General features: G+C 46.5%; 2 protein-coding genes and 1 long non-coding RNA gene across 17 annotated transcripts in view; all 3 read right to left on the reverse strand.

Annotated features, from left to right (window-relative positions):
- Window positions 1-3,878: 3,878 nt before the first annotated feature.
- On the reverse strand, window positions 3,879-6,349 carry LOC143528463 (uncharacterized). The gene is made up of 3 exons (XR_013134461.1): window positions 5,422-6,349; window positions 5,072-5,327; window positions 3,879-4,312 (listed from the first exon to the last, which is right to left on the reverse strand). It is a non-coding gene; the product is annotated as an uncharacterized LOC143528463 (long non-coding RNA).
- A 3,031-nt stretch (window positions 6,350-9,380) lies between these two features.
- Window positions 9,381-14,892, reverse strand: scamp2l (secretory carrier membrane protein 2, like). Its single transcript, XM_077023755.1, has 9 exons — window positions 14,684-14,892; window positions 14,039-14,116; window positions 13,522-13,605; window positions 13,246-13,360; window positions 13,013-13,141; window positions 12,479-12,638; window positions 12,231-12,332; window positions 11,737-11,854; window positions 9,381-11,452 (listed from the first exon to the last, which is right to left on the reverse strand). The coding sequence occupies exons 1-9, from the start codon at window positions 14,738-14,740 to the stop codon at window positions 11,324-11,326; spliced, it is 972 nt and encodes a 323-aa protein (XP_076879870.1). The 5' UTR covers window positions 14,741-14,892; the 3' UTR covers window positions 9,381-11,323.
- A 3,583-nt stretch (window positions 14,893-18,475) lies between these two features.
- Window positions 18,476-27,786, reverse strand: part of myo9aa (myosin IXAa) — a 63,928-nt gene continuing 54,617 nt past the window's right edge. For 8 of the 15 annotated variants that reach the window (XM_077023740.1, XM_077023746.1, XM_077023744.1 and 5 more), the window contains 20 exons: window positions 26,145-27,668; window positions 25,947-26,046; window positions 25,536-25,733; window positions 25,391-25,447; window positions 24,354-24,457; window positions 24,098-24,228; window positions 23,806-24,014; window positions 23,586-23,702; window positions 23,264-23,452; window positions 23,131-23,178; window positions 22,927-23,038; window positions 22,583-22,644; window positions 22,206-22,398; window positions 21,973-22,101; window positions 21,756-21,861; window positions 21,543-21,674; window positions 21,262-21,385; window positions 20,295-20,497; window positions 20,067-20,209; window positions 18,476-19,973 (listed from right to left, as the gene is read on the reverse strand). In XM_077023740.1, the coding sequence (XP_076879855.1) occupies window positions 19,552-19,973; window positions 20,067-20,209; window positions 20,295-20,497; window positions 21,262-21,385; window positions 21,543-21,674; window positions 21,756-21,861; window positions 21,973-22,101; window positions 22,206-22,398; window positions 22,583-22,644; window positions 22,927-23,038; window positions 23,131-23,178; window positions 23,264-23,452; window positions 23,586-23,702; window positions 23,806-24,014; window positions 24,098-24,228; window positions 24,354-24,457; window positions 25,391-25,447; window positions 25,536-25,733; window positions 25,947-26,046; window positions 26,145-27,668 (4,303 nt within the window). In that variant the 3' untranslated portion in view covers window positions 18,476-19,551. The remainder of the gene's footprint in view (window positions 19,974-20,066; window positions 20,210-20,294; window positions 20,498-21,261; window positions 21,386-21,542; window positions 21,675-21,755; window positions 21,862-21,972; window positions 22,102-22,205; window positions 22,399-22,582; window positions 22,645-22,926; window positions 23,039-23,130; window positions 23,179-23,263; window positions 23,453-23,585; window positions 23,703-23,805; window positions 24,015-24,097; window positions 24,229-24,353; window positions 24,458-25,390; window positions 25,448-25,535; window positions 25,734-25,946; window positions 26,047-26,144; window positions 27,669-27,786) is intronic. The other 7 variants (XM_077023753.1, XM_077023752.1, XM_077023748.1 and 4 more) reach the window with 4 other exon arrangements.

Below are 27,786 nucleotides of genomic sequence, written 5' to 3' on the forward strand. Positions count from 1 at the left end.
TCCTTCACGTGCTGTTCATGGTCACTAATGAAGAGTAAAGAGGTACTGAGTAGAGGAACAGTGTGTGTGTGTGTGTGTGTGTGTGTGTGTGTGTGTGTGTGTGTTCGGGGTTAGTAAACAGCAGAGGTTTGTCTTCAGAACGTTTGGTAGCCAGTCTTTTAATGCAAACATAATTTAACTCCTTTGTGACAACATATCTGGTATCTTATCTTGGGTTCCTTCCAGCTGAGTCAAAAACAAGCGATGTTCAGTAGTTTATGACAAACAAAGTACAGATAATGTATCAATGTTATATGCATTATCTGTACTTTGTTTGTCATAAACTACTGTAGCTAACCTGATACTCTTCAAATTCACCTTGGACTAGATCGTTTTTGGATAACAGATATTCAGCTGGTTGTGTAACACATTAAATTTTTTACATTTAATTAAGTGACTTGGAATAATTTAGTACTTTTTACATGTACTCCTGTATGTTAATCTGTATTCCTTCCATTACATGTTTAAATCATTTTTTAATTCGGTGCACATTTTGTGCTTTCATTCTGCTACATGTTAGATTACTTTGTTTAGCAATCAAAGCATCATGGATGACTTTGTTTCACCAATCTGGCTGCTGTTACAAGTTTTCTATGAAATGAAAGTGAACACAAATTCATTTTACAATTAATTTTCTGATGTTCACTTCTTGAGCCAATTTACATGCCAGAACCTTCTCTAGCTGTCCAATATTTGTTTGTTTACTTATTTATATTTGGATTTCAGCAGGCGTGTCTTTGTTATGAGTCTATTTTTCAACTATTTGTAACTTGCTTTTTAACAGAACGTTCATTCTAACCAACCGATATTTGTGTTGAATACCAGCTTCGCACCATAAAAAGCTTCAGCCTTCTGCTGAAGCTGTTTGTTTCTACAACACAATGCTTCAGAAACAGGTGATGAGACAAGAGGTGGCCTTGGTCTGCTTTTAGAAAATGCAGCACACTGAGGAATAAACCAAGACCGTCAGCCTTGGCTTTTGAAACGGTGGAGCAGGAATGCAGATTGCGGTTCCTTTGTCCCACTCACACAGGCTGGAGCTCTGGGGTTCGTCTGTAAACGGCCGAGAGAGCTCAAAGGCAGCAAGGGGGAAAGGAAATGCATCATGTGCACAACATTAAACAGAGAGATGCCAGCATGCAGAATTTGCACTTTTCACCTATGTGGAAATATTTCAATTGAACCCGAGTTGGTGAATGATATTTTAATAATGTAACCAGCAGTCCTTGTTTTATTGGATGACTGCGGCTGAAGCTGGGACGTTTGGATGTGTCCACGGCCGTAAGGAAACCTGTTGCCACCACAGCTCACATCCTGCAAGCAGGATCCTGTGAACATATGGGTGTCCTGTCCATACCTCTTTCCCAGTTCAAAGAGAAGCTCGAGTCAGCCTGTCGATTTTGTAGACCCCCTGCTGACCCCTGTAGACTCCTGCGAACAGCCCTACAGACACTTACAGACTTCTGCAGCCTGCTTACTGCCCAAAAAGCCACAACAGACCCCTGTTAACAACCCTCCAGACCCCTGTAAACCTCTACTAACAACTCTACAGACCCCTCCAGACCCCTGTAAACCTCTAACAACTTTACATACCCCTCAAGACCCCTGTAAACCTCTAACAACTCTACAGACCACTCCAGACCCTTGTAAACCTCTACTAACAACTCTACAGACCCCTCCAGACCCCTGTAAACCTCTACTAACAACTCTACAGACCCCTCCAGACCCCTGTAAACCTCTAACAACTCTGCATACCCCTCAAGACCCCTGTAAACCTCTAACAACTCTACATACCCCTCAAGACCCCTGTAAACCTCTAACAACTCTACAGACCACTCCAGACCCTTGTAAACCTCTACTAACAACTCTACAGACCCCTCCAGATCCCTGTAAACCTCTACTAACAATGCTACAGATCCCTGTAAACCTCTAACAACTCTACAGACCCCTCCAGATCCCTGTAAACCTCTACTAACAACTCTACAGATCCCTGTAAACCTCTAACAACTCTACATACCCCTCATGACCCCTGTAAACCTCTAACAACTCTACAGACCCCTCCAGACCCTTGTAAACCTCTACTAACAACTCTACAGATCCCTGTAAACCTCTAACAACTCTACAGACCCCTCCAGACCCCTGTAAACCTCTACTAACAACTGTACTGACCCCTCCAGACCCCTGTAAACCTCTAACAACTCTACAGGCCCCTCTAGACCCCTGATGAAAGACCTTCACTCAGGAATTCAGAAGCAGATCAGAAAGGTCACAAAAGACCCTGAGCTGATTGCTGCAGGTAGACTTCTGCCAGAGTTCAGAACATCTTGGGCCACAGAGGAAGGCATCATGAAAGCTGATATTTTTAATGTGTATTTTTTATTCAATTCACACCGCTTATTTATTTATAAATAAAGTGATTTATAATCATAGCTGAAAAGTATTCAGCTATAAAGTATTCAGCTATAAAAATAACAGGAAATATCAGAATGTTTTTTCTTAAAAAAATCTGAAATGTATTTTTAATAAGAATTCGATTTTCATTGTTTATTATGAATTGCCCTCATCAAGAATTGCAATCTGTGACTATGTAAGCTTCCCCTTCCCCTATGTAATCGTCATATCACCAATAGATGGGTAACAGTATGCAGACTATAAAATATTTTGAAAAATATGTTTGAGCACAGGGCTTTACATATGTCTCTACAAGACATACATACAAGAGTGCAATTTCACTTGCTGATGTTTCAAAATGTAATCTTCAAGTTATGAATGCAAGAACAGTAAGAGTTCACGCTATATTGTTAAGTACATAGAATATAGATAGTACATATAGTAGATGTAGTATATACTGTATATTTCTGTTATTAATGTATTATTTTCAGTGTTATAATTTTATTAGTAGTAGTACTGTTGAATTATTATTTTAAAATAACGTGAGTGCATATTAAGATACTCTACACACCTCTGGTCAGAATTAACCTTTGTGAGCACCACTAACCCAGAGGGAAGGTTATTAGCCCACGTTGCTGCTGGCCCTGTGCATGTGTCATGGTAGGCTCTGGCTGAGTGTGATGTATTGGACATGAAGTGTAACAGGTGTACAGGCCAGTGAGGGGAGCGGGGTGTCCGGCTGTCCCTGCCAACACAGGTCACGTCCTCCCCATCTGTCTCTCCTAGTCCCAGGCATGCCCCTCCCCCTTTATCCAGACAGGCACCATGCCCCTCCCCCTTTATTCAGCCAGGTGTCATGTCCCTCCCCCTTTAATCAGCCAGGTGCCATGCCCCTCCTCTTTTATCCAGCCAGGGGTCAGAGACCCTCCCTCCCACCACCAGGGCCTTTCAACGTGCTCGTCCCCCCTCCCAATATGATGCGCCCTTATGAGAAAGGAGCAGACCCACCGTATAGGAAGTGTGTCCATGGTGTAGTGCCCTAGGGGAAGCAGGTTAGTATGGTGCAAACCTCATAGAGTGTGTTATGGCTTTTGAGTGGTACCACTGGTGTTTGTGTAACATAAAACTACGTGTTGATGTTGTGCATTAAATCCTGCACTTGTTTAGCAATTAGGTCCCTGTCCATCCGAGAATATGTGTAGAGGAGAAAATAAGCAGGAGAAAGGGAGGAAAAGCGTTCCACGTGATTTACGTTCACGTCCGCTTGTCTTTGATCAGATTTACCCGGAGTACAAGCTGCCCAACTGTGGGCTCCAACAGCTGGAGCAAACAACTGAAAACACAGGTTTGTCTTATAGAAGACACAATATAGCTTTATTGTTCACAAGCAATTATAAACTTAATCCCCTGTAATGTTTTTTTTTTTTTTTGTCCTGTAACTCCTCATTTCCAGTTTCCAGTTATCTTTCCCACACAGGAGAAGATTCAGTGTCAGACTCACAGATTCAGTGTCAGACTCACAGATTCAGTGTCAGACTCACAGTTGGTTTCCAAAGAATGCACAGAAAGTATGAAATGCAGAAAGATACCGGAGATTACTGATTACTGTATGTTTGTGTGCATCATTAATGTTTTATTGCTGTGTTTTTGAACAGGGAGTAGCTCATTCAGAACAGGGACTTATTATTTGGTAAATACAGCCAGCTTCCAATTCATAGGAGCGCGCAGAATCTTTGTGATAATGAAACAAAACCGGGATCACCTTTTGCACTACAGTGCAAGACGACTGCAGAGCTAGTGGATAAAGTGGAGGCTGTTCTGTTGGACAAACAGTTCACTATTCACCAGTTTGACTAGATCATCCATCCAGAGTCCTGCGGTCCTGCGGAGGAGAACAGAGAGGAAGAGGAGGGATCGAGCTTCACATTCTGCTCACTAGAAAACAAACCTCATGAATGCATTATGAGCTTCGCATTCACCGAAGAAAAATATTTATTTAATTGCCTGGATTTCACAGAAAAATGACCAATGATGACAAGACAATGTTTAAACAGGATTAGGCATGCATTACTAGTAAAAAACCCAGTATGTTTCATTAATAATATTTTATTCCTGGATAAGATCCGTTGTTGCCAGCTACTGAAGCAGCCTGGGCAAACTGATAAATATTTAATACTTTTTTCTTTTCTTTTTTTTTTTGTCATGCTTACACATCTCCCAGCATTGTGGGTTTAATTCAAATTGCACCAGTCCGAAAGAAATCGATCTGGTGGAGAAACATCATTTCAAAGTTGGTCATCAAGATACTCCCAGCAATGCAATTAGACTCTATGGGGCATTTGTTCCTCACTCGGAGAGCGGCCCCCTTAAACACGGTAATTGCATTGCCTGGAAGCTGCAACCGTGGCGTTTAAAACAATGCGGTGAGCACACGGAGCGCTATTATAGCCGAGGCCGCCTGTGATGGATGGATACGGCGGGGACCCTCCGGATAACGGCCGCTGTTGTGTAGCGTGACTGGGCTGTGGCACCATCACCTACAGGCCGATCACACGCTATGGCATTTAAACATTCTGCATGACTGCAGCCGTTAGCAAGCAGACCAGCTTTGAAATTGATGAATAGTTTGGATTATACATACCTGGGGAATGTGTGGAAAACGTTGCTCATACAGTTGATGAAGCATCTTTATCCAAAATGTCCTATTTCCCTGGAAACCTTGTGCATTTGACTACAATTTTGAATATATATCATTCTCATATTCGTATAACCCACTGGATCAGGCACGGCTCTGGAAATGCTCTGGAAAAGACCTCGTGAAGGTCTTCACATGGTAAAGTGAGTGTTGTAGCAGCAGAACATCCAACCTCCACCTCAGCTACGGACAGTAAACATGTCTGAAAAATAACAACAGGGCTGTATTGATCCGAGTGAGTCACCCTGGCGGGCTTCATTCTCAGTCCTCACAGGGGCTGTGGGAGTTCCTCTCACCTTCCACTATATGCATAATTAAAACCCAAGACATTTCCCCCCGGAGCGCGCTTCAGATTCGGAGCACGCGCTGGCCGGACCGCCCCCCCCGCTGCCACGTGCCGGGTCAGGTGCTTCCTCCACGCTGGCAGCGGTCAACCTCAAGCGTGTCCATGGGCTCATTCTGACACCGAGGCAGAACTTCACACGAAGGCCAAGGCGATCCGCTCTCCGCCGGGGATGGAAAGCACTTTATATCCACCTCCACCGTCTCCGGCATGCCACGCATAACATCGCATGAAACAAGGAGAAAGATAATCATTAACTGAATATTTAATGCGGCAGGGCACAAAAGGAATCCCAAGCATGCTAAGTTATGAGATATTAAAGTGTGAGAGTGCATAAGAAGCAGCTGATTCATTTGATTTCAGCTCCGACTGGGGAGAGGAGGGGGGGGGGGTGGCAGAGGCAGATGTGCTGGGACTCAGGCCACACAGACTTAATGCTCACCAAGGGAGAAATACTGCCAGGGATAATGAAGAAGAGAAGGGGGGGGGACTAGCTACCTCTTTGTAACTCGGATCATTCTTCTGACTGGCGTTACCTTAACGTTTGCGGAGAAACGTTTATTCTTGCATACAGTCAGGTTTCTCCACCCTCCGTGCAAGCTGGGGTTTAGACACCGCCGTGACCCGGTGACCCCGGGTGAAAGCGCTCCAGCGTACTGCAGGTGAACGTCGACACTCGCATACGAGATCTGCTATATAAATGAGAACTTTCGCACAACATTGCTGTGCGACATTGTCTTTATGTGTGTATTGCAGGAACAGGTTCTATCAGGGTGTAATATGAATCTGGATGGGGGAGGAGGGGGAGCTCGTACATTCAGTGTTCATTTGAATTCCACACAGCTGTCCCTCTCAGCTACAACCAAAGCTCATGGGCTCGCAGTCAGGAAAAAACAAAAAACAAGTACATGTTAACCTTCTACTGAAGCCTTTTTCTAAAAGGTTCTGTATGTATATATATATATATATATATATATATATATATATATATATATATATATATATATATATATATAAAAACACACACACACACACACACTATATTGCCATCCAAATTATCGGAATCAGGTGTTCCAATCACTTCCATGGCCACAGGTGTATAAAATTAAGCACCTAGGCATGCAGACTGTTTTTACAAACATTTGTGAAAGAATGGCTCACTCTCAAGAGCTCAGTGAATTCCAGCGTGGAACTGTGATAGGATGCCACCTGTGCAACAAATCCAGTCATGAAATTTCCTCGCTCCTAAATATATTTGGCTGTTTCCAGGAGAATGTTACTTGTCTGACTGCATTGTGCCATGTGTAAAGTTTGGTGGAGGGGGGATTATGGTGTGGGGTTGTTTTTCAGGAGCTGGGCTTGGCCCCATAGTTCCAGTGAAAGGAACTCTAAATGCTTCAGCATACCAAGACATTTTGGACAATTCCATGCTCCCAACTTTGTGGGAACAGGTTGGAGCTGGTCCCTTCGTCTTCCAACATGACTGTGCACCAGTGCACAAAGCAAGGTCCATAAAGACATGAATGGCAGAGTCTGGTGTGAATGAACTTGACTGGCCTGCACAGAGTCCTGATCTCAACCCGATAGAATTAGAGTGGAGACTGAGCGCCAGGCCTTCTTGTCCAACATCAGTATGTGACCTCACAAATGTGCTTCTGGAAGAATGGTCAAAAATCCCCATAAACACACTCCTAAACCTTGTGAACAGCCTTCCCAGAAGAGTTAAAGCTGTTCTAGCTGCAAAGGGTGAACTAACGTCATATTGAACCCTATGGATTAGGAATGAAATGACATGAAGAAATCGCAAAAGAAGAATTTCATGAAATGTAAAAACTCAAAACACTTGACTACAATTATTGTAGAAAAGGAGAAAAGAAGCAAGATGTGCAGTTCCCGCTAATAAACACTATCTAAATATTTAAATGACTCAGTAATTAATAACTGCTTCCCCCCCCATCAATGTAATAGAAGAGAATTGCATGTTTGCCACACACATGACTAATATCCAACTCTCTACAGTCTGACAGAAGTCTCTATTTTATCAGTTTGCTTCCACATGACAAAGTGATCTGTCCAAGAAGAGCTGTACCAGTTAGTTCTCACCTTCAAAACACAGAGAGGATCCACAAGGCAGGGTGTAATACCGAACCCAAACATCGCTGTGAAACAGCCGAAGAGGATGGTTTATCCCAAACACTTCTCAGTGAGCTGAGTGTAAGGATTTTTGTAAACATAAGGGTAAAATAGCTCCATACACCCAATAATCTTCTGGGGCCCTTTGGCAGTTTGGAGGGTCACCTGTGTTGCATGATGGGCCGCTAATCTAGCCATGCACCCACGGCTCCGTGATTGGTGGCATCAGTGCAGTGTGCCAGTGTATAAACACTCATCAAAGGGGAGAGTGCCCCCGTGTCAAACCAGTCAAAAGGCACAGATGAAACTAATCCACTTTGTTGAGGGCTCTTCTGGGGCTCGCTGCTGGGATCCAAGCATGGTTTCTGAACTGAGAAGGTCTAGCCAGTTTATAAATAGATACATTACCAAAAAAAAGAAAGAAATCTTTTAAGATTTTAATTATCGAGGACACATTAATCATTGACGTAGTAATCATTTTAAAACTATTAATGACAATTAAGATCATCAATGATCATCTTAAACCAACACATACCTTTGCAGCATGGTCTTACTGAGAAAACTTTTAAAAAATTGAAAATCAGCTGGAAATGGGTACATTTGTGCTCCTGCTGGATGTGTGGACGGCGTGGCCCACCCGTCTCATATATAAACAAGTGAATAAGTCATGAGACGCCTGTGAAAACAGACCTGACACGCAAACACTAATGGCTGCATCTTTCAGAGTGGAAACGCTGTCGGCTCTGCGTTACTCCAAATCGAGCGTGTGCCTGTCACTTTTCAGAGAGAGAGAGAGAGAGAGAGAGAGAAAGAGAGAGAGAGAGATGTTGAGAGAAGACGAAGATAAAAGGCCTCTGCAGGGAAGACTCCACGGGGTCTCACAGTTAAGTGAGAGACTGGTGAACGCAAAGAAGAGAGTGACAGAGTGGGAGGGGCTTGTGTGGGGGTGGGCGGAGTCCCGCCTGTAAACCTGACCGCTTCATAAGTCCACTACGTTAACCTGCAGATATGAATCTTGAAGTAGATATTTTTCAGAAGTGTTTTGTGAGGAATCAATGATAACTCATGAAATGTCACATTAAACAAATCAAGCTGATTGATTAGAGGACTGTATATTTGTTCCGTTATTTATGTGATTGGTTCTATGAGTAACGAGTGGTGTAACGATCTCTACACAGGTAGACGAAGGAAGAGAGCAGAGAACATCATAGCTGAGCCCTTCACACCACGGTCATTCTTTCAGGAGCGTCCATCACAGACCACGAGCGGATGACCACGAGTCAGTGCATTTACAGGTTTGAAAACAAAACCAAAAACCTGCCATTTGTCTAAAGTCTCTCTCAATAGCAAACAACAGCAAGTAAGAAAAGTGTCCAGAAAGTATTATAATTATTATATAATATTAAAGATGAAAACCCCCAAAAATACAATTAAATCCGAGCATTGCATTATAACTGTGGGCAACACTGCCCACTGCTGGTGAAATTAAATATCTACGTACATGACAGATCAGATTTTCTGCATCACTCTTGGGGGTCAGCCACCCTACAACGCTTAGATTAAAAACTACTGGCTCAAATAACCAGACTAGGAGGACCAGGAGTGCTAGATCAAGGTTGGATCTGAAGTTTGCATGTCGGGACTGCTGCCCTAGAGGATGGCAGTTACACCCCGTGTAGATCATCAGCTGGTTCACGGCTAAATCAAAAAGGTTACTGGAGTAAAATAGGATACAGGTTATGATCAGACAGATTACAATACCACAACAAAGGCACAATGAGCCGACACTCCCAGTGTTTTAATATTGCAACCAGTTAACAGATGTATTTAGCACAGAAAACGCATCACCTTCACACATCTTCAGTGATCCCTAACCACAAGGACATTCCTCCAGTTCAACAAATGTACATGTCTCAGAAATTTAAAGCACTTAATATAGTCATGGGTTCAGTTGAACATACAATACCTCTGAACACAAAATATCCCATTTTGTTCTAATACATTCAAATAAACAATCCTATTTTTCCATATAGTTTGATTTTGTTCGTTAGTTAGTGCTCGAGAACACTGAACAGATGGGTAAAAAAAACAAAAAAAAAACAAAAACATATGCCAAGAATTTAACATGTAGAATAACACAAAAACAGAGCATCTAAAAAAACAACAATAAACATTTAAAATGGCCATCAGCATCATTACAATAGCAGATGAGGCTAACAGACTTCACATCAACCGTCATTTCAAATGAAGGCAGTTGGATTTTGTGCAGTGAGACTTGTCAACCTCCATCTGTGTAATTAGATTCTCAGCATATACTACGGTTTCCATTCCAATTGGATATTTGAAAAGAAGCTAGAACAGCGTACAGTATGTTGCATAGAAGTAGCATAGCCGTTCCTCCTACCCCAGGACTGGGCGTTTCTGAACAACACATTGGTTTCCATGCTCAGGATGCTCCATAAAGCAACATGATCACCATTTACCTTTAAGACATGCACATATCAAACAAACAAACAAATTCAAAACCGGGTCCAAGCACGTACTTCATCATTACACGCAACAATGTAGCAGCCATATATATTAATATAAGAATCGTTCTATACCAATGGGCCCGTTTTGTTCACAAACCAAACAGAACCTGTAGTGCTGTCTAATCTTCAGCCCACTCAGAACCAAAATACTAAAACCAGAATAACAAAATGCTTCAGCCAGATTGTTTAATGTTACGCTCGATTTATGCATTTTTATTGCAATTTTAAAAACAAATTATATAAACTATAACTTATATAACTTATGAACTAATAAACTATTCTAATGAGGAGCACTTTATATTGAGCACAGTGCATTAGATCAGCCGTGCAGATCACACATGCAAGAACGAGTTCAAGTGTAATGAAAGATTTCAATAAAACATTCAAACCAAGATAAATATCTTCATTAAACAGGCATACTACCCCAGAAATATTGGAAATTGGAATTTCAGATCATTTTTAAATCTTGAAGTAATTACATGACTAATTACAAAACATGTCATGTTTAAGTCATGGGGTTTTTTTGGCCCAGTTGCTAAAATTGTATTGACATTAATGTCATTTGGGAGAAGTGTGAAGAAGGATTAGAATTAGTAACCTTTTCATCATCAATTTAAGATCCAACAACACAGCACTGCTGTTGGCCAGAATTACTGCTTACATTTTGGACTATATATTTTGTATGTGTGGGATTCAGGTTCGAGTCCCAGCTGTGCCTTGTGCTGCTCATGACTAAGGATTCAAATGAGGATTTGCCTGGCAGGAAGTGATGTAACAGTCTTCTATACAATATACCATTCTCCCCCAAGTTCCCTAAAGGGCTTCCTGCAGTTTATAAGCAAAGCAGTTCTAGGCTGCAAATACATCTTAAATGATGTATAAATACAGTATTACTGTCCTGGTGGGTAGGGGGGGGGACGACTGGGAAACGTTTATATGATTATTATTGAATATGATTATTCGTTTACATTGTAGCAGTTAAAACAACCAGATTAAACTCCTTTCCCCCCTCTCTGTGTCTAAAGTACACCTATCACGTGTTTGTTTAGTAACCAAACACATGCATTCCTTCAGTAACCAGAGAAGGCACCACACTCGTAGACAGCAAAGGGTACGGGGCAGAGTAGAGCTGCTGTTGAGGACGTGAGCCACACGGTTCGTGGAGCAGACCAAGCCAGCGCACTTCTGGAGTCACTGGAATGCTCCTTGAACAGCCGAGGAGGCAGCAGTCTGGAAGGTTCTGTTGGTGACGACGCCCTGAGAGAACTCCTGCTGAGCCTTCTGGAAACTAGCGCCGGTCCGCCTGTATTTCCCATGAACCTGTCGGGGGCGGGGTCAGAGTGTCAGTGCACGCCTGCAGCGCTCTGGATAACGAATCTGAAGGATCGGACTCACGTTTCCTCCTGCTATAATACCCTGGAGCTCACTGGCCCTCAGTCCTTGCCGTAAATCTAAACCTGGCCCAGGTTTTTGTAACCACAGTGCAATTAATTCTACTGATCGACCACTGCAGCTCTTAGATGAAGGCAGGATGGAAAAATCTGATACCAAGCTGATGCTAAAATGTTTGAGCACAATATGTACTGTGACTGACTCTCCCGTACCATTTTCAGCAAGATGATGGACAGTACTGCGTTGACGGTGAAGAACCCAGCAACAATCATCATGAAGACGGCAACTGCAAGATCACTTCTGATCACAGAGATCGAAGTGATCCAACCACTAAAATAACACAAACACAAAGTTCAACCACAACGGTCTGCAGCTCTATACTAGCTTAAGAGACACAATAGAAACAATAGAGAAACAATAGAATGATGAAGGAATGTTTTGTGGAAAAGGGCATAATTAGAAAGGGTTTCCCCTCACTTATAGCAGCCAAAGCATTCAGCAATTTACAGAGAACCCATGTTCACCGCGGGGCACCAGAAAAAAGCCCATAATCAACAGAGCAGAGCAGCAATCACTAGAAGATGAAAGGAAGAACACGAACACACACACACACACACACACACACACACACACACACACACACACACACACACACACACACACACTGGACAAAGGCAAAGTAGCACCATCACATGATCATACTAACCTGTTTCCCCACCTGGGGATGCCGACGCTCTGAATGATGTACACTATTACTTGGAAGGAGAAGATGAAGAAGAAAAAGAAGAAGCTGAAGGAGCTGTCCGACCTGTTTCAAAAAGACCACGCCCACACGCAAACGACAACAACAACAAAAGAGTCACTTCAGACACACTGAATAAAAATCACATCTTCCATCTCTTTAAAACGCAACTCCCCTTTTCACTGAGGGGCGGCAGAGATGCGAGATCTTGCCTGAAAGCCTTGTAGACAGGCCTGTACCAGCAGATGAGTGCGCCGGGGCTGAAGAGCAGGAACCAGAGGATGGACAGGCCGAAGTCCACGCCGTTCTGAGGGTCCACCGTGAAGAAGGCCAGGCACGCCAGCAGGTTGAGGAACAGCGTCACGCAGTGATCTGCAGGAGCAGTGAGAGTTCACACGCGCAAGCTCGCAAAACGTTCACGCTCACCGGGCCATCGCTACGAAATGCAGGGAGGTGCAAGCGTGTGTTGATCTCGACAAATTGAAATAATACCAACACAGCTTTGGCTAGAGGTTAGGGTGTGACGGGAGATACTTCCATATATATGGGGTGCATTGAAAGAACTATTTAAATGCACATTTACAATTATATATAACTGTTGAAATACAAGTTTTTAAAACAACACATATCATTAATGTCTTTTAGCTACTGTACAATAACAGTGTTTGCAGAACAGTGAGCTGATCTGTTACACTACAGCAGGACACACACACACACACACACACACACACAGCATATGTACTTACACATCCAGAGGTAGTACATCATTTTACACACCCTTTGGTATTCCACAGGAATTTCCTCATTGAAATCTTGGTAAAAGCAAGGCTTTATTGGGCAAAGCTTAGGCAGTGGGGGCCAGTTGTTTTGTCTGCCTGCAATCGGAACAACATTTTAAATATTTCTCCCGCCTATTTCACCTCCAGTACTCGGAGACGGAGAACACTGACAAGGTAGTGTTGGTGTGAGAGTGTCTCACCCATGGCCGTGTCTCTGCTCTGAAGCTCCTCCTCTTTCCGCTGGAGTTCTGCCGCCTTCTTCTCCAGCTCCTCCTGCTGTTTGAGGAGCTCCGTCTGGACGGCTGCGGCCGTGGCCTGCGTGGCGAGACATTACAAAAGTGCGTGACGGGACGAGACACAATAGCAATGGGTCACATGGACACTCTTATAATGTAAGGCCTAGTAATAGTGCGCTAATGTGTGTGAGTTAAGGCTAGAGTCGCTGCACAGGCCCACGTACGCCTGGCGGGACCAACCTGAGGACTGGGCTCCACTGTCGGCTGCAGCACAGCGGGTTGGGAACCATACTGAGCAGGTATGGTGGTCTCGTTGAGATTATCCTTGAGAAAGAGAGAGGAGAGTAGATTCTTCATGTTTTATTTATGCACAGCAGCCTGTGTTAAAGTTTTACTTACACAGCCTTATCAGAAGTAATGCAACGGTGATGTCTCTGGTGTTTGCAGCACAAAAAAAACGTCAACGTTTATTCTAAACCTTTCTGACCAACTTTAGCAGCTCTTCCACGTTTTCAGGCAACCACTTCTCCAAGACATTGATTACTGTTCTTTTTTTATTCAAACAGTAATCTTAAATCTTAAACTCGTTTCACGCTTTTTTTTGACAGTCATTGTTTCATAAGATGAACATAATGTGCATAATATTCCAGTAAATATGTTTGTAAAAGTTCTGAGAGAGGGATAAAGGAGGCAGGTGTCCCCTTCGCTTCTGCCTGAGTGGCAGCGAGTGCGCGCGGAGAGACGAACACCAGCTCACCAGCGCGCGGGCCGAAAACGGGTTGAACTCCTCCGTTCTCTCCATGCCGGGGTTGGTCACCTGGGTAACGGAGGGGTCCTGGCGGGAACAAGACATCGAACCGCACCGTTATCGGCGCAATAAAACCCAATAATATTAACCAAAAAACACACGCGTGCAAATGCACCCTTCAGTGTGTTGTGAAAGTGTGTGTGGGGGAGAAAAGACCAACGTGCGTATCTTATTTCAGCAAGTAACGAAAACACCTGCCAGCAGTCACAACAGACCTTATGGGTCGAGGAGAGAAAAGATCGGAACCACACGGGGATTAAAGACACGTTTTACACGTGTTTACCCTCCTTATATTCTTACTAACATTAAAATAATGCTTTACTCTTTCTGCGGACTAATCTATATTTAATAAACGCAGGACACTTCTTAATTAAAAATGCACTTCCTCGATCGCCCCCAAGCTCGTCATTGGTTTTGGTTGTACATGGCCCAGTATAACTGGTCCAGCACCTGTCAGTCTCACTACGCAGGCTGCAAAGGAGGCTCTTACAAGCCGAAAACAACCAACCAAACAGGTTTCGCTCACAGGTTTCACGTTCGTAAATAAAGCAGCTTAACTGATCGAAATCGATAAAAGAGCATGTGGTATTTTACCTGGAATGGGTTGACATCAACAGGATCCACGAAAGGATTGCTATCGAACCTCGACATCTTGGCTTTAGGTGGCTACAGAGGCTACAGGTGCATACAGCCGATGGTGTACCTGCTAACGCGAGTCCCCAAGTTCCTGCGCAGGCGCACTGGAGTCTGTGTAAGTAGCCAATAGGTTAGAAAATCCAGCGTGTGCGTGGCTGTCCGCGTTCCAGTCCCGCAGGTTAGACAAGCAATGGGCGTGATATCATCAGAGACTGGTATTTATACACAAAATGGTATTTATACACAAAATGGTTTTAATACATAAAATATTTCAGCCCTCAATCTTGCCATATTTTTTTCTGCTATTTAAAAATCTATAAAAACTAATATTTTTATCGGACATGTCTTACTCAAATATTTAAAAACATTATTTTGATGGCGATTATTATTGTTTTACTACTAATACTACAATTTGCATACATTCTACATGCAGTGTTGCAAATACATAACGTCTTGATTCAGGCATACTTTTCTGCATTATCCTTGAATCGATCGTTTCTTTACTTTTTTGTGGCAAAATGCTTTAATGCCTTTAAACAATGTCCAGTTTAATAGATCTTTCCTTTATTTGTACACTTCTATAACCTAAATTATATCTCGCTGGTTATTGCTGCTTGTCGTCAATTTAAATAAAAAGGAATGACGCGTTCTGTATTCCCATAAATACGTCACGAATAAACAGGCTACATATTGTCTTTATGTAATGTCAGTGGCGGACTTAGCAATTTGGGGGCTCAAGGCGAATTTAGCTAGGGGGCCCATCAACATTAAAATGCGAGAAATAAGTTAGCTAGTCAGGGGGCACGTACAGTGGGCTGCAGTTGGAGGGGCCCAAGGCAATTGCCTAGCAATGCCTCTATGTAAAGACCGCCTCTGTGTAATGTACATTACTGCCCTCTTTTATTAGCTTCATAGTTTGGCCACACTAAAAATAAACAATAAAAACAATAATTTATCGGAGTGTTAAAAATAAACGTGTCGTGTGTAAACTAAGGATGTAATGATTTACGATCATTTAAGGCCATAGTTCTACGAACGTTGCTTTCGATAATATTACATAATAATTACCCATGCATACTCTGCATAATGAAATACTTTGCTGAAACGGTACTGTGTGGCCTACCTCACGTGCTTCTGCTGGTAACAGGGCCATTTGCAGAAATGGGAGATCATATTTCAAATGGTATATGCGACAGCGTGATTGAAGCTGGGCATTTATCATACATAGAACAGTTCTTGGGTGATAAACATGCCCTCTTTAGCAGAATAACATGATTTCAAATAACAAAATCTTTGTAAACAGTGCAATATCATAACTATGAGTGAACGATTTCGGTTAGCATAGGAAAATACAATGCTGAGACTTTCTATAAATGGGGTTTAGTGGACATTTGCTTGTATCTTGTATCTGCTACTGTTGTGTTTTGAAATAAACATTACCATTTCATCAACACCATGGTCTTTTCAGGAAAGCACATCACCGTTTACTTTCGACACACACACACAATGTCCAAATAGGTGCAAGCATGTAATTCATTGCAGAACGATTTAGCAGCCACATAAGGTAAGATTATGGAACAATGGACCTATTTTGGTCAAGTAAACCAAGCCGTTATGCTTAATTCCCCAGAATTCCTCAGATAAAATCTGAATAATCAAGATTATTATAATCAAAGGTTTATTCTGGTTGCTTCTGATGCTCCATTTTAAGATTACTGCTTTTTTTATAATTTGTTATGAATACTACCATTTACAGTGAAACATGAGAATGTTTTTTTGCTAGTGCTAATTCAATTTGTAAGTATTACTTTAATATTAAGAGATTACAAAACTCAGCAGAGCATGTCTGGTGTTCAGGTTCGAGTCCCAGGTGATTCTTGTGCTGCTAGTGAGGAGGAAAGTGAAGATGCCAAAATAGTATGTTACACACACACACACACCCTATAGTTATACATGTATCCTGTCAGCTATAAGCTATCCAGTCTCTAAACCTGTAGGTAGAATAGGAGGAGACATGCAAATTAGTTCATTGTGACATCAGAGAAACTGATTTCAAACATGCTGTTTTGCAACTTTGATTCCATATATGGCCTGTATGGCCTGGGGCCCTGACAGGAGTGTTTGGAAACAATATTTACATAATGCTTCAAATTCTTTATTTCAGTAAAGCAAGGGATTTTTTTGATGATAGGAGCTCTTTAATAAAAATATTTTTTTTGAAAGCCGTTAGCTCGTCATTGGTTTACATTCTAGTCACATGTAAGTACCTCACTAGCTGTCAATATCTCCATCTTGTCTAACCATTAAATCAACGCTTTCCACCAAGAAAAGGTTATCATTATATGACAGAGTGTACAGGTTTCACTTAGTCCGACCTTTGTAAGTTAAGCAATTTTACCCTTGCAGACCCAAGAAAGATTGCTTTCAAACAGACAGCTCAGCTCCAGCTAGCTCACGAGCGTACAGGCCTTAACAACTGTCCCTACTCCAGTCTCTCAGATCAGAGGAGACAATGGTTGGTATGTCTTACTCACGTAGATAAAACCATTATCGATGGTGATATCATAAAACAATAAGCATCCATAATTATTACAAAACAAATTCAATTTTTAATCTACAAGCAAAGAGAAAACATGTAAATACAAGGTGACTATAAAAAAGTAAACCACACTTTGTTTCAGCTTTGATTTAATGCTGATACACTTTTGTTCAAAATGTCTTCTTTGTACAACCACTGACATTTTCACCTCTTGTAAGAAACTTCTCAAATACACTTTACACACACACACACACACACACACACACACACACACATCTCTGCATCATTGATCACACTGCTGACATGGGAGTGTGGATCCAACCTGGTCCTGGTCATAGCATGGCCATCTCCAAAAATGAAAGATTATATTTCAAATACTACATCCGATAATATAATTGAATACAGCTGGTTAACGTTCCACATACACAATAGTGTGCATGTGAAAACCAAGCTTTGTTCACTGATCTTCATGCTGTCTACCAGAACACCACAGTGCCATATATAATACCTCCAGCCGAGTGTTTCGAGAATATTCGCTTAGCTCAGAAAAGCACGTTGGAGGTTCTGTGCGAATGGGACTTGGTGTGTCTGTTTCCAATATACATGGTAATAGACTTAACACACTTCTCACATGGCATTAGACGACAAAAAAAAAAAACAACAAAACCTTTTCCCATATCCCTTTGAGAACAGTACTGCTAATGTAGTCCAAATATGTAACACGTTATTGGTTAACAGTCATGTGCATCACACACTCTGGGCTAAACAAGTTTGTTCTTCTCCTTCTGGCTTATTATAGGGAAATTTGCATACAGTAATGAGAGAGGGCATAATTTAAACTGGGGCCAGCTTTAGCAAAGCCACGCAGGCAAGTTCAATAAAACAAATCAGCAAGTGAAGCACGTTAATAACGTGACCCGGTCAGGCACCGGCCAATAACGTGACCCGGTCAGGCACCGGCCAATAACGTGACCCGGTCAGGCACCGGCCAATAACGTGACCCGGTCAGGCACTGGCCAATAACGTCACCCGGTCAGGCACCAGCCAATAACGTCACCCGGTCAGGCACCAGCCAATAACGTCACCCAGTCAGGCACCAGCCAATAACGTCACCCGGTCAGGCACCGGCCAATAACGTCACCCGGTCAGGCACCAGCCAATAACGTCACCCAGTCAGGCACCAGTCAATAACGTCACCCAGTCAGGCACCAGTCAATAACGGTATCCGGTCACGTACTCTAGGGTTTTTTTTTTTTCTTTTCTTTTTTTTTGGATCCAGCGAAAGATCGTCTGGCATATACTAAATGCTTTAGTGAATCATCAGCTGACACAAACATGAATAGAAGAGAGAACAAAACTGGGTTTTGTTCAAACCCCAGCACTCGTGGCGTGCTGATGAGAGGTGATTTACAGTAGGCTATGATTTAAACACTTCTGAGTCTTCATTCAGCGGGATCCTCCGGCATTAAAACACCAGCTGGCTTGGTCCCTTTGATGCCAAGATTACCCCCCCAAACAAAAACAAAAAGCAGCGAAAACTTCAAACACATTAAGTGGTTTTCACGTGATCACAGACACACACACGAACACACACACACACACGCATCCATCGTCTCTTCCCACTCATCACTCTCTAAAGTATTCATGACAAGAAAAAAGATAAATACATGAATTTAACAACCCAGAAAATCACTGGTGTTCCGGCTTTATACATTTTATATCACATAATATATTTATATAGAGATTTATACATATAGCATGTAATTAAAATTTATTAAATAGGCTGGGAAACAAAAATACATACAGGTAATTATAGAGCACGCTGCTTACATGGTTATAAACTGTAAACTTCAGAAGCAGCCAATGGTTTAGCTTGAGTTCATGGAGCCTGCACACTCGATGGCTTGATCTCCTGTGTGGGCAGGAGCACCACCAGTGACTGTGCTGGCCACTGACTGCTGCGGAGATCAGGGTGGAGCAAAGTGCTCCAACTGGGTTCGTCCTTCCCTTTGCTCCGCCTCCCCACTCCACCCAGCCTATGAGAGCTCTGCCCTCTAAGCTGCGGCTTGGAACAGCCAAACTTGCATTCGAAGCTCAGACTGGCCACCGAAGGGGTGTGGCCCTCGTTTGGGGTGTGGCCTCAACTCCCCACACCCACAATCCACCCTGCCCCTCCTTGGAAATGGCACTTGGGGACGGTTTTTGCTGCCGGGCGAATGCGGGCAGAGGGCACTGTGGAGCGAGATAGCATAGAAGGACAAACTCTTGGGACGGAGGGATGGTGAACTCACACCATGAACTCATTGGTGCCATATACCACCAGCTGCTGCGGTGGCAAGTCTGGTTCTCTCTTGTGGCCGCTGCCGGCGTCCGGTGGCTCGTGGTGCCTCTGGGGGGCGGGGCGCAGCCTCCGCTTGCCCTTCTCTGGGCTGAAGGTGCCGTGACTGGTGAACCGCGGACCCTCCTCACCGTCCAGCTCGGCCGCCTCCCGCCTGTCGTCGGTGGGGCTGGTGCTGAGGGATGCCGGCAAGGGCGGCCTGGAGGTCAGGCGTCCGGCGGTGTGTGGCGTCCGCACGCGGGACGACGACGAGACAGACGAGGCGGTGGAGTCCACAGAGTCCAGCGAGTCGGGTTGTCGTCTCAGCGTCCGACGACTCTTCCCTTCCGGCTTGCGGCGCCGGGCAGCGGCTTGGGTCGGGCCTCTTTCTGCTGGCAGAGACGCAGGAGGTGGTCGGCGCCGGGCGTACAGACACGCCGTAGCTCGGCGGCAGAAACGTCCCGGGAGGTCGCGGGGAAACTTACCGGAGAAGTCGGAGGCAGCTCCTTCAGAGTCCACATTCAGGTTCTCGGAGCTGTCTGCCGTCCCGATGGAGGCCTCCGACTCCAGGGTCTCGTCGTCCGACGCCCGCGGCTCCAGGGACAGCATTTCAAACGTGAGCTCCTCCCTGTGGACCCAAAGAACAAAACATTCAGGTGGGTCCCTCCGCACGTGGTTCTGCCCCTGAACGCGGGCTTTCCCGGATCACTCACTTCTCTTTCTGTAGACTCTCGATCTGTTCGGTCAGCTCGCGCTCCTCCTGCTGCATGGCCACCTGCTGCTGCTCCGTCATGAGGAGCTCGCTGCCCGCCTCCTCCTCTCCGCTCTCCTCCATGGCCTCGGGCATCGTGGGGGAACGAGGGCTCGCCGGAGGAGACGGTGTGTGGTAGCTTGCTTTGTGCGTTTGACCCTTACCCTGCCACATACAAGCAGAGCAGGTTTAGCCGTACGGCCGGAGCAGACAGGTCCGTTTATGAGCTGCCTTCATTATGAACCATGTTCCCCTAAGCTACTCACTCATACTCACACGCGCACACACACTTCTGCTCAATCAGTTACCTTCCTGGTTGTGTTTGACTGCATGTGGCCAAATTCAAGAAAGAACAAACAGATTTGGGGGGGGGGGGGGGCACCACTGACTGGAAAGCAGGTTGCAGTGGAACAGAACACCATGAAATGGAGGCGTGGCCAGTGATGAACGGCTGCCGTTGGAAACCAAGGTGCCGGTGATGCGGTGCAGAGTTACGGTAAGCGGATAGGCTGCCGGTCAGCTGCACGACTAACCGAGCCAGACACGGAAAAGGGGGCCAAGCACTGGCATGCTGTGATGATGACAGAGAGGGCAGGCAGGGCGGGACGCGGGCGGGGTGGGCGGGACGCGGGCGGGGTGGGCGGGACGCGGGCGGGGCGGGCGGGACGCGGCCAAGCGAGGCTGGGGTGTGAGTGTACATACCGCCACTGCACCGCGGGCTACGCTCATAAACCTAACGGCAATTACTACGGGTTTCTGGATCAGAGGAGAGAGAGGGAGAGGTCAGTAATGGAGAGGTGAGAACATGGGGTTAGAGAGACGGGGAGGAGGAGATAGGGGGTTAAACAGTGCCGGTGGAGGGTTGCGGTGCTGTTACGTAAGAACGCGTGGAGTTAGTGGCCCCAGTGCAGTTTCGGTCCTTCACGTACCATAGAGCGGCGGATGAGCGTCAGACGGCTCTTGGCTTTGCTCTCGGCAAACTCCAGGCTGTTGATGTCCTTCAGACGGGCTTTGTACTTGTTCATCTGCTCACAAATGATCAGCTCCACACATCTGGAGAGAACGCAGACACGGACGGTACTGAAACAGACGTTCTACCACCACTATAGACCCTGTCGATCCTAAATATTGAACAGTGGGCTGCTGGTAATGATGTGCAGAATCTAGTTACTCCTCATCTAAGCACACGGTTCTAAGACTTGTGTCGTACGCTGTGGTTTTGCTGATGTCCTGAACGCTCTGCAGCGGGTCGATGGTGTCGGGGCAACGCAGGATACAGGGGGCAAAGACGATGGCCAGAGCGTTGGCGGACATGCGGTTGGTGTCTTCCTGCAGAGCGATCCTGGACACAGCATGTGACAATGTTGAGAAACGTGTGAAAACTGTCGAATTACAGTGAGTCGTCAACACTGGTATATCTCACCTGACCAGGTGGAAAACAAGTCTCTCCAGCGTGTTCAGGTGAGTTCTGCTAAGCTGATCAATCACGGAGTAGACCCCTCGCAACACTTCCTTTTTCTCCTGGAGACCTGAATCCAAACAAATATTCCACTTACATATGCTCAGTACTTTGTGTTCAGCTACTCTCCGTTTATAACCATTTCTGAGGATAGTTCATAGGTGCCAGGCTAAACACTTACCCATAGCTCTCAGGAACTCCTCATACAGTTCAAAGGTCATAAGGGGATTGGGCAAATCACGCAACCACTGCTTGAAAACGCTGGCAGTGACGTGGATGTTGTACTCGTCCAGATTCATGCTGCTCACATCTGTGGGAGGTCAAACAGGTCGGTCGTCATCAAGCTGAGCACCACAGCCATGACAACACCGCGCGCGCACGCACCCCCCCCCCCCGCCTGCATGACAGCCCTACCCGTGTCCAGACCCTGCTTCAGTTCCTTGATCTTATTGGTGGAACCGGGCTTCCTGTAGATGCCCTCCGTGTACAGGCCGTGCATCTCGATGTAGTTGATGAGCTTCTCCACCACGAGGGGAACCGAGCGTTCATCTGTGATCAATCGAGACACCTCCACGCCGAACTGCCTCGGCGACAGCTCGGGATCATACTACAAGCACACACACACGATTTGAATGGTTTAAGCTCCTTCCGTTCAGTGTTTACAACAGACCGACAAACAAACAAAAAAGGATTGCAGGCAAAACTGTCTCAACAATTGGATTTCTTGCCATTCCTGGCTTGACAGGACACCATGGTCCCGCGTGACAGGAACTACATGGTACACTTCTTACCTTCTTGCTGCATTTGGTGAGCGTTTTAAGACAGCATTTCCTATGGCAGGCGTAGCGGCACACTACACAGGAGACAGACATCGCAGTGAGTCTCGTTTTGTTCACCCTCAGGTCTTGTAAACATCTGAAACAGCTCGTTAAATCCACCCAAGCCTAAGCCAGCATTCCTTGCGCTGTAATGTGTGTGTGTGTGTGTGTTTGTGTAAAACATCATGGCTAATAAAGCCAAACCATTCCACAATGGAGCGGCCAGGCCTCGTGAAGCCAGTGCTGTGGTCCTAAACTACGCGGTGATTCTGATCCGACTGGCTGAGGGACCTCGAGGCGCACAGAGAGGAACTCACGCTTGCACACACATGCCCGGTCCATCATCCAGATGAGCGAGGAGCAGTGTTCGCAGTAGGTGGGGATGCTGTACTGCGTAGACTTGAAGATGTGGCCGTTGTGTTCATCCACCTGCAGAGAAAAGGTGTGGTCAAAAAAAACCAGCCTAGGTTCACTACACAGCCACGTAATACGGGGTGTACGGCTGCTGCGGTTACACTCACGACGTCACTCTCCTTTTTTCTCCTCTTTTTGCGGTCTGGTTTGGGAGCCTATGAGAGAAACACGTGTGTATAAATAGGAGTGTGTGAAGACGGAACTCAATGGTACCCGAGACGCGTGAGGCACGTGACCCACCTTGCTCACGCCGCTGTCCTGCGGCTTGTGCTCAGTCATGAACTCGTCCAGGAAGACCTTGAAGGTGTTCACCCACACTCGGACGGGTGACTCGCCCCAGGCCCTCTGCCCCTGACGCATGTTCTTCTCCAGGATTTGCTCAAAGAGCGCGTGAAGGTCCTTGTAGCGGATGCTCTTGCCATCGTCCATCTGCGACAAACACGGAACGGGTTCACGCGCCGGCCTGGTCACGCCTGCACTCGCATCGAACAGTTAAAAGCTACATTCTGGGACAGCCAAGTGCGATAGAATTTGCATTTTATCGGGACGGCGCTGTGCTCACGGCCAAGGCTGTGGAATAGGAGTTGAAAATGTTCATGCGGAATTCCTTGAGCGCTTTTTTAAAGACGACGTCCACCATCGTGTCCTTCTTGCTGTCCTCCGCGTCCAGATCGGCGATCTACGGAAACACCGGGGGCGAAGGCGCGTTTGTTCCTCGCCACTCACGTTCGTTTAATTCCCATTGGTTCAAGGAAGCAGCCGGAGGGAGGCCAGCGTCTTACCTTCTTCATGAGGAACTCGTTCATGCTTCTGTAATCACTGGCGCACGTGAGGATCTGCAGTTCGTCGTTCTGCCACTGGGCGGGTTCTAGAGCCACGCTGCTGATCTTCACGCTGCGACGCCGCTTGACCTTTGGCGAGGGCTCCTTGTTCTCCTTGAACTCCGGCTGGGCATCGAGGTCTGGGCTCCGGGGAGGGGACAGCCACTCACCTGCAGACACAGGCACAAAGGTCAGAGGGGTCTCCAGCATGGGGAGGCACTAAGGATAACCCCCAAACAGCCCCTCCCCTCACCCTCGGCCATGAGGAGGGTGGTGTCAGAGTAGTCGCCGTCCGGGGCATCGGGGCCGCACGTCAGCCGCTCTCTGGACGGCTTTTTCTCTCCCTGCCTCCCTTTCGACCAGAACCGCATCTTAGTGCGAACCCTGAGGGCAAAGCACACGTTTGCTTATGAGCACAAAGCAAAAACACATCAGTGTGAAAACTGCATGTCGTTGATTCGAAAGTGATTTCAGATTTTGTCTGAGGATTCAGGCAGCAAGTCAGACACCTTCCGTCGGCCTGCGAATTCTTTCGGAGGGTGTCGCCCTTCCCGAGGTCCCCAGATGACGTGGTTTTGAGCATCAGCTTCTGCTCCTCTGCGGACGTGGATGGCTGAGAAATGAGTAGATAGTTCATTTAAAAAGGTAAACGATCACTGTTGTTAATATTGAAAATCCTATTAATTAAAAGAAGGGTGTTCATGGGTCATGTCAAACACATGAGCATTCATTCTTAACCAGCCCTTTCAGCAGGAAACTCCATGTGCCAGTAGGTGGCGCCATAACACATTGAGAAAAGACTTGCGTCTTCTCTTCCTTCACTTTACAGTACTGCCGGTGGTTTAGAAACATACGGTGCACCCCGGGACGGCAAACTTTAAAAGCTTCCGTACAGTATAAATGCAAAAAGAGAAGCTGCTGTAAAATCGGGCAAGCAAGGTGGAAGACAAGATGGGAGATGGTGAGAGGTGATACATCTACGGGGGGAGGGGAGGGTGCCTGCAGCTGCCATGCGGCTAAGGTGAGAGCATGCAGTGAACAGTGTTCCGGACAGCGTCTCTGGACGCCATGGGTCTGAACTGCACAGGCAGGCGACCCACGAAAGCCATGGTGCCCGTTATGGGCCCAGCCCAGTGCAGCAGTCAGGGGGCTAAAGCGTGGCACGGGGTTAAGACACGCAGCGCACGTTCACATCTCGAAGGGGAAACACTTCTGAAAGGCGTCGTCCACGCGGCTGAAATCTGTCCATCTATACTGAAGCCAGATGAATGCCAATTCATTTTATAATTTATGTAAAATCAAATGAACTCAAAAATCAAATGAATATATATATAATAATATTTGAAATATCAAGTATTACATTTTACTACTATATCTGATTTTTTGATGGGCCAATTTTATAAGTTCAAAAGTTCAATAATTTCAAATATATTTTATAGACTTAAATACAGTAGCATCTACAATGATGTACAACACATGTGAATAAAGACTCGAATACAGCTGCCGTTACAGATGAGGACAGTCTTTAAAAGGCGTTTCCCCAAACCTTGTCAAAAGTGCTGCAGCATGTGGAGTGGCAGGTCGAGAGGTCTGTAAGGCGGTTCTGGAGGGGTTAGAGGCAGAGAAAGGTCACAGTGGGGCTGGGGCGTCATAAAGGGTCTGGCTCAGATGAGCTCAGGCCTTTTAATTACCATTTCTGAGTCACTGTGACAAGCCTCTAGTGACACCCCCTCCAAGTCCTGCTTGGGGGAGGGTGGGCCTCGAGCCAGAGGGGTCTCATCATACTCTTCCTCCTCTGACTCCCCCTCCCCTGGGGGATTTGAACCGCGGGTCAGGAAGTCTGAGCGAGTCCGCGCCATGCGGGCTTTTTTATGGCCTGGTCTGGCAACCTGATCAACCAAACAATAACAACACAAGTAAAAACGCTCTTCGCACAACCCGCGTGCAAAGGTGCTCACCACGTGCGGGTGTTTCCACGAACGTGCTCATATTACCATATTAAAATACGTTATACATCTTGAGTTCTTGTAAGGCTATTCAAAGCTGGTAGGACCTGGTGGTGTTGAATGCAAGATTCATTGCCTACGGTGTCTTTTTCTCACCTCACGGCCTTTCAGTGGTTTTAAGGATCTGAAATCTGAGGGGGCGGCCTCGTTCTGAACTCTCGTCGACTTCCCTGGACTGGTGAATTCCTTTTTAAACCTGCAACACAGTCAGTTAAGTTTCCACTAAATTCTCTTCCAGGTAAAACTGCAGAGCTCTGAACGACACCCCACTGGGACTCGAAGCTCAACTCTTACCCTGAGTGGGAAGTCTTGTCCTTAGGCGAGAAGAATATATTTCCAGGCCTCTCAGTCATGTTGATGTTGACGCCCTGAGCAGGGGGTTTCTTCTGCGGGACCCCCCCAGTCGCCCCTTGTCGAGACTCCAGGGTGAGTTTCGGTGCCCATCCATCAGGCAAATTGCGTCTGTCTTTCGGTCTGTCCCTCACTGTGGAGGGAGGAGGGCCCTGAATACTTGGAACTGGTGGAGGACAGCAGAGATCGGGCTCTGGGTGGGCTATCGGAGCGAGCCCTACGTCCACACCGGATCGGTCCACCACGCTTCCAGGGATTTCCTGCCTCCTCTGCTCGATCCTCTGCAGAGCCTCGTCCCTCTGTTTCTCAAACATGGCCCTCTCGTACTGGGCGATGTGTTTGCGCTGCTTCTCCAGGATCTCCTTCTGCTGGCGGATCTTCTCCATCATCTCCCGCTCGTCCTGCTGCAGCTGTTGGCGCTGGCGTTGGTGCTGCTCCTCGTTCATTCTCTCGAGCTTCCGCAGCGTGGCTTGGTCGCCCTGAGCATCCAGGGACGGCGTCGGGACCGGCCCAGCGGCCTCACCGATCAGGGCGGGGACGTCTCCGACTTCTGGGGACGTGGCGTCCCCTTTGTCCACGGACGTCTCCTTCAGCATGCTGATCACCACCACCACAGGCCGACGGGAGGCCTCCCTCCTGTCCCTCAAAGACTTTGCGGGACTCCCAGGCTGCGTGGCAGAGACATCGGGGCAAGGCCTGGGGACCGCAGGGACGCCCTCTGCTGGAGGTACGTAGAATGTCGGGAGCGAGTTCTCCAGCCTCGTCACGGTGGGTGGAGAGGCTGCTTCTGCTTTCGGGCTGCCAGGGAAGGCATGGGGCACGAGAACGTCAGGAGGAGGATGGGACGGCCTGGTGCTGAAGACCTCAAGCTGGTCTGATGCAGAGGTTGGAGAGCCCAAATCCTCGGGCTCAGCGTACGGCGCCCGGTCTTTCACACACTCCTCAACGCTAAGCAGTTCAAAACTGCCTTTGGAGCTCTGGCTGTCCGGTGTGTCCTGAGGAGAGTGAACGCCTTCGCTGGCCAGCTCCAAGGACCAGCGCCTGTCCTCGGACGGGGACACGGTCCCGGTGGAGCGCACCTTCAGCAGCTCCAGGCTGAACTTGGCCTGCTCCAGCTCCCGCATCCTGCGGCTTTCCCTCTTGGCCCGGTTCTTCTGGCTGGGCTCCTCCAACGTGCGCGTCCTCTGTCTTAGCACAGGCTGGGGTGGCAGCAGCGTGGACGTCTCCTCCCCTCTCGCCTCCCTGTCTCCCCGCCGCATCCCCTCCTGCACCTCCGCATGTGCCCCCTCCCAAGTGGCCTCTCCTTCACTGAGGCGCTGTCGGCGACTCTCCGCCTCCTTTCCGCGGGGCTCCTCCCATCTGTTCAGGTCCAGGCCCGTGATTCGTTTCTGCTCCTCCTCCGATGGACCTGCCTGGCCATTCAGCAACTGAGAGGCTTTCAACTTCTGCTCTCTCAGTTCTCTTAACCTACAAATTTCAAGGAAACCAAAAAGGCTGTGGATAAAGAGAACTCAGTTTGATGGTTTGAGACTGCATACCATGACGTAGAATACGAAACCAAACCTTTAGCCAACACATTTCCACA

This window comes from Brachyhypopomus gauderio, chromosome 12 (genome assembly GCF_052324685.1).
Source record: "Brachyhypopomus gauderio isolate BG-103 chromosome 12, BGAUD_0.2, whole genome shotgun sequence".
NCBI classification, from domain to species: Eukaryota; Metazoa; Chordata; class Actinopteri; order Gymnotiformes; family Hypopomidae; genus Brachyhypopomus; species Brachyhypopomus gauderio.

Coding starts and splice junctions, on each gene's coding strand:
- scamp2l (XM_077023755.1), bottom strand. CDS start 14,740: ATGTCGAGGTTCGATAGCAATCCTTTCGTGGATCCTGTTGATGTCAAC. Junction 14,117..14,683: donor TTGATGTCAACCCATTCCAG/GTAAAATACCAC, acceptor TGTTCCCGCCAG/GACCCCTCCGTTACCCAGGT. Junction 13,606..14,038: donor CGTTTTCGGCCCGCGCGCTG/GTGAGCTGGTGT, acceptor CTCTTTCTCAAG/GATAATCTCAACGAGACCAC.